The following is a 6,198-nucleotide window of genomic DNA, read 5'->3' on the forward strand; positions in this document are numbered from 1 at the left end:
GATAAAGAATGTATTACCATAAATTAATCAGACGAGCTTTATAAATTTAACGAAATAAATTAATCATCATAAATATAAAAATAAAATTAATAGGTATTTATAAAATATAATTCATAATGTAAACGATAATAATTGCTAAACTAATTATACCCAATACATGCCGGGAACTAAACTCTTTTGAGATAATTTTCTAGTATTAAAAAAGCTAATTAGGTGCATAATTATATATAACAATATATTATGAAATTAGTTTAACAAAATGCAAAAACATTTGAAAACTTTATAAGATCTAATTATTTTAGATCGTTGGAATTAGGAAGCTCGTTAGCTAATTTATCGGGGAGGTCAAAATCGGATGTCAACAACTGTCCCTCATTTTACTTGGATTGATGCAAGAAATTCAATGAAAATGAAATTGACCAAAGCAATTTTGACCGAGCACATATTTATGTTAGAAACGGGAATTGATACTGACTTTAGGAATCATGGATGAGCCCTAGACACATGTTTACTACATATCTCAGGCTATATGAGAATTCTATCCACTTGTAGTTCGATATTCTTGATTTAACGCACGATTTTGAAGGAATTCAAAAGTCATCTCGATACCGGATTAAAAGGGATCGAAATGCTTGGGAATGGGATTCAAGAGTGAATGTTGGAATACAACCGAGTTTTCAACACTGAGCCCGCCTACATATCCTTAAACTTTAGGAATTAGGTTGTTTGTAGTTCGACTTCATCGGTGGAAAAGAAATCTATTATGCTTGATGATTTTGGCTTTGGACGTTTGACCAATTAAATCGAGTATGAAAAGGAGGCTTGTAACCTTTTAGTCATTAATGTGGTGCACTTCACACCCATAATTAAGAATTTACACGGACATAATTTCCAAAACTCTTGGTGCATGTCACTCAGATAGGAAACTTGCCCCTGGTAGACCGAAATTTCGGATGCAAAACCGAAACTGACAAAATAAAGAAAAATCCCACATGCCATCTAATAGGGATGTGGTTTGATTGTGGTAGAAGTCGCCCCTCTACTCGCGCCTTAAGAGTTTGACACTCCTCTTTGGACTATGTCCCAGTTCGCTGCTAACAAAAGTTTCACATTGTGCTGCATCCTTTTTGATGTCGTCCGTGGTATGTTTTGGAAAATTCATCCTTTCGGATGCTTTCGACAAAAACTGAGATAAAACTCGTCAGCATAGAAATGCAATTAAGATGGGAGACAGTGTCTTTTACCATGCAGACACTTAATTGTTCTCCTCGACATTTGACGTCAACTCGATTGGTTTGACATAAAACAAATAAAGCTTATGTCTTGTGTTGCAATATAATCTTCATATATTCTTCAATTGATGTCAACATACAGGAAAGTTGACACGGTGTGCTAGTATTTCTCTTGATGTCATCTTCGATGCCCTTTTTGATGTTTATTTTTATCAAAATAAAAGAATGCAGTTGACGCCGAATAGGTAAATACTTCTCTTGAGATGCACAATTTTCTTTTTTGGCAATGCATGACTTCTGACGGGGCATGAATGTCTTCCCCTGATGAGCAAATTTCTGCGAGGCATGAAATCTTCTCCCGATGCATAAATTTCAAGGCATGGAATCTTCTCGTGATGCATATATTTTTGCGAGGTATGACATCTTCTCGCAATGCGTGAATTTCAAGGAGGCATGCAATATTCTCGTGATGCATAAATTTCAATGAGGCATGGAATCTTGTTGTGATGCATAAATTTTTGCAAGGTATGAAATCCTCTCGTGATGCTTGGATATTATCTCGCGATGCATGAACATTGACTCGCGATGCATGATCTTAATTCGTGATGCATGGTATTCCGCGATACATGAATATTGACTCGCAATGCATGATCTTCCGCTATGCATGAATATTAACTCGCGATGCATGATCTCCCGCAATGCATGAATATTGACTCGCAATGCATGGTCTTCCACGATGCATGAATATCTTCTGTCTCTAATGACGATGATGGTGAAATGACTTCCTAATAGTATATCGTCTCGATCGATAATTAAATAACTGACCCCTCCAGGTAATGGATAATATCATATTTGACATTATGATGCAGATTACGTCCTTTACGAAAACTGTAAACTCTTCCTTGAGATTCTCGCTAGATTCACCTTCAAATCCAACTGAACGTTCTTTATAAATTTCATATTGTTGGAAATTCATTGAAATAAACAATTCATATTCTGAAGTATCCGACATAAGCGATATAAAATAATTCCTGCTTCTAGGAAAACTATTGATTTTGGGATAGTTTCCTCCTCTTTTGACTTCTCCATATTCATCCATCGGAAGAATTTGCTGATTTCATAGCAAATCTGTAAACCTGCATCCACAGAAAATTTGTTAGTTTTAAAAACAAACTGATCTGTGTCGATTTGTTCAGTTGTCTTCTCCTTGCCCTGCTATCTCTGGTTGATTTCCCTATCTCTCGACTCTTGATAGATAAGGCAAAATATTTTATGCCAAGACAAATGAAACGTAAAAGGGAAAAATGTAAGAGAAATAATTTTTTGAGAAATAATATCTGAAAAAGATCACTGCCAAGTCATGTCACATCAGGCTTAACAAACTTCTTTGAGACTCATGCTTGGAGGTTTATTTGATTATTCGTCGGGGAGTTTTCAGAGTCATTCTGGACTTGTAGATCCATGCTGAAATTTTGAGGTCATCCGCGAAATTTCTGTACCAGTTAACTATAATAGCTTATCTTTGAACTGTCGCTGAGTAAATCGTTGAATTTTTTAGATCCTCTCAAAAACTCTGTCACAGTTGCAAATCTTGGAATATCTTCAGTCTTGGATTGTTGAGGAAAGATCTTCTTCTCGAGAATTTTTGAGTCCCTTTAAAAAATTCTGTCCCAGTTTCTATTGTAAAGAGGAATAGAAATCTTACAGGAGATATGACCGAACCCTTGTGGGGCCTATGTATCCCGTTGAGGCAGGGATCAGGTCAGATGTAGTTCTCCCTTAAAACTTACCAAAAGAAGAAAATTTTACAAAGAAAACCGACTGAGGCTAACATAGGCCGCCTACGTATCCCAATCTTGAGAATTCAGGTCGAACGTAGTTCAAATATAAGGAAATATTAAAAGGGGCAAATGGGGTGACCGAAGCCGGCATACGTCGCCTATGTATCTCATTCTTGAGGATTCAGGTCAGATGTAGTTCATTACAAAGTGATAAAAATTTAAGCAAAACAAATACAACAAATAGAATGATTACAACTAAATAACAGAAATACAAACCGAAGCTTCACTTGTAGAATCTTTTGACAGCATTCGAGTTGATTTGTTTTGGCCATGCGGTTCCATCCATCTCCGACAAGACCAAAGCACCTCCAGATAATACCTTGCAATCCATGTAGGGTCCTTGCCAATTTGGCACAAATTTTCCTTTGTATTCGTCTTGATAAGGGAAAATGCACTTAAGGAGCAATTGACCAACTTCAAAAATTCAGGCTCTTACTCTCTTGTGAAAAGCACGAATCATTGTCTGTCGATAAAATTGACCATGATAGACGACAATCATTCTCTTCTTGTCAATCAAATTTAACTGATCGATTCTCTTTCTAACCCATTCAACATTACTCAACTTAGCTTCTTGGATGATTCTCATTAACAGTATCTCAACATTAGCAGGTATGACTGCCTCTGTTCCATATAGCAGTAAGTATGGAGTAGCTCCAGTCGATGTTCTGACGGTCGTTCGATAACCCAATAAAGCATATGGCAACATCTCATGCCGACCTCAATGATTGTCAATCATCTTCCTCAGGATATTCTTGATGTTCTTATTGGTAGCCTCCATAGCTCCATTCATTTGAGGGCGATAAGAAGTTGAGTTTCGGTGAGTAATATTGAATTTCTCACATATCTCTCTCATCAAGTGACTGTTGAGATTTGCACCATTATTAGTAATGATCGACTCTGGTACTCCGAACCTGCATATCAGATTGTTGCGAACAAAATTAGCAAAAAATTTCTTGGTTACGCACTTGTAAGAAGCTGCTTCCACCCACTTGATGAAGTAATCAAGGGTAACCAAAATGAATCTGTGTCCATTAGAAGCGGTTGGCTCTATCGGACCGATGAAATCCATACCACAAGCTACAAATGGCCAAGGTAAACTCATAGCTTTAAGCTCGTGAGGTGGCACTCGGATCAAATCACCTTGCACTTGACATTTATGACGTTTTTGCACAAACTTGCAACAATCATTCTCCATAGTCATCCAGAACTACCCGATTCGAAGGACACATCTGAGAAGACCCAAATCTGGAGTCCTCCTATAAAGGATTTCTCCACTCATAAAGAAATTAAGAGCCATACGGCGTATCGACTTCTTTTGGTTGGACTTAGCATCTTCAGGATAAGTTCCAGACTCCAAATACTTCTTTATATAAAGATATCAAGGCAAACCGTCCAGTTCTTCTTCAACATGAGAACAATGGACTGGATGTTCCTTCAACTCTATACCCAGAGGATCAATATAATCTATATTAGGATGTTTAATCATCAAAGTGATGGTGTTAAGAGCATCAACCAACTCATTTTTTATTCTGGGAGTGTGCCTAAACTTGATCTTACAAAACCTCTTGCGCAGCTTCTGCACATATTGCACGTACGTTATAATCATCGGGTTCTTTATAGCCCATTCTCTTTGAACCGGATGAATCAAAATATTTTAGTCTCCAATAACCAACAACTCGTAAACATTCATGTCGATGGCCATCTTCAACCCGAGAACACGAGATTCGTATTCAGCCATGTTATTTGTGCAATTAAATTGGAGCTTAGATGCCATGAGGTAATGATGCCGAGATTCTGACACTAAAACCGCCCCAATACCTTTACCTTGATGGTTCGCCGCTCCATCGAAGAATAATCTCCAACCAGGGTATGCCTCAAAAATATCTTCACCCACAAATGCCACTTCTTTACCATGAAAATAAGTCTTAAGCGGTTCATACTATTCATCAATGGGATTTCTACAAGATGATCATCCAAAGCCTATGCTTTTATCGCCTTCCGAGTCACATACACAATATCAAATTAACTCAACAACATTTGACACTTAGATAACTTTTCTCTCGGCATCGCCTTCTGGAAGATATACTTCAGTGGATCTATTCTGGAAATGAGTTATGTAGTATAGGAAGACAAATAATGTCTCAACTTCTGGGCAAGACATGTCAAAGCATAACACGTTCTCTCCATCAAAGTGTAATGAGACTCATATGAAGAAACTTCTTGCTTATATAATAGATAGCCCTTTCCTTCTTTCCTGTCTCGTCGTGTTGACCAAGTACGCATCCGAATGCACTATCTGAGACAGACAAGTACAACAACAAAGGACTCCTTTCCCGTGGAGGAACCAATACTGGTAGATTGGACAAATAGTTCTTGATAGCTTCAAAAGCAGTCTGACACTCTTCAATCCACTTTGTCGGGGCGTCTTTCTTCAATAGCTTGAAAATAGACTCACACACCATGGTTGATTGAGCTATGAATCGACTGATGTAGTTTAACCTCCCTAAGAAACTCATCACTTCTTTTCTTGTCTTCGGTGGAGGCAACTCTTGAATTGCTTTAATCTTAGAAAGATCGAGCTCAATACCCTTTCTGCTGACTATAAATTCCAACAACTTTCTGGCTGGAACTCCAAAAGCTCATTTGGCAGGATTTAACTTCAAGTTGTAACGATGCAAACGATCAAAGAATTTCCTTAGATGTGTCAAGTGGTCCAAACTCTCGCGGGACTTGATTATGATGTCATGCACATATACTTCAATCTTCTTATGAATTATGTCATGAAATCTGGTCGTCATAGCCATCATATAGGCACCACCAATATTCTTGAGGCCAAATGGCATCACTCTATAATGATATACACCCCAAAGTGTAATAAAAGCTGTCTTTTCTGCATCTTCCTCATCCATCAGAATTTGGTGATAACCTGTGTAAGAATCTACAAATGAATTAATTTAATGTTTAGCACAGTTATCAATCAAAATATGAATATTCGACAATGAAAAATTATCCTTCAGGCTAGCTTTGTTAAGGTATTTGTAGTCGACACAAATCTTGATTTTCCCGTCTTTTTTTGGCCACCAGAACAACATTGGCCAGCCAAGTTAGATATTGTGTCACTTCCA

At 37.5% G+C, this 6,198-nt stretch overlaps 2 protein-coding genes across 2 annotated transcripts; both read right to left on the reverse strand.

Annotated features, from left to right (window-relative positions):
• Nucleotides 1–2,323: 2,323 nt before the first annotated feature.
• On the reverse strand, nt 2,324–3,779 carry LOC104647893 (uncharacterized). The gene is made up of 2 exons (XM_069299639.1): nt 3,510–3,779; nt 2,324–2,368 (listed from the first exon to the last, which is right to left on the reverse strand). Exons 1-2 carry the CDS (start codon nt 3,777–3,779, stop codon nt 2,324–2,326), a joined length of 315 nt encoding a protein of 104 aa, XP_069155740.1.
• A 672-nt stretch (nt 3,780–4,451) lies between these two features.
• Nucleotides 4,452–5,535, reverse strand: LOC109120454 (uncharacterized). Its single transcript, XM_019214265.2, has 3 exons — nt 5,353–5,535; nt 4,743–5,012; nt 4,452–4,649 (listed from the first exon to the last, which is right to left on the reverse strand). The coding sequence occupies exons 1-3, from the start codon at nt 5,533–5,535 to the stop codon at nt 4,452–4,454; spliced, it is 651 nt and encodes a 216-aa protein (XP_019069810.2).
• Nucleotides 5,536–6,198: the final 663 nt, after the last annotated feature.

This window comes from Solanum lycopersicum, chromosome 6, assembly GCF_036512215.1.
Source record: "Solanum lycopersicum chromosome 6, SLM_r2.1".
In the NCBI taxonomy this organism is placed as follows: Eukaryota; Viridiplantae; Streptophyta; class Magnoliopsida; order Solanales; family Solanaceae; genus Solanum; species Solanum lycopersicum.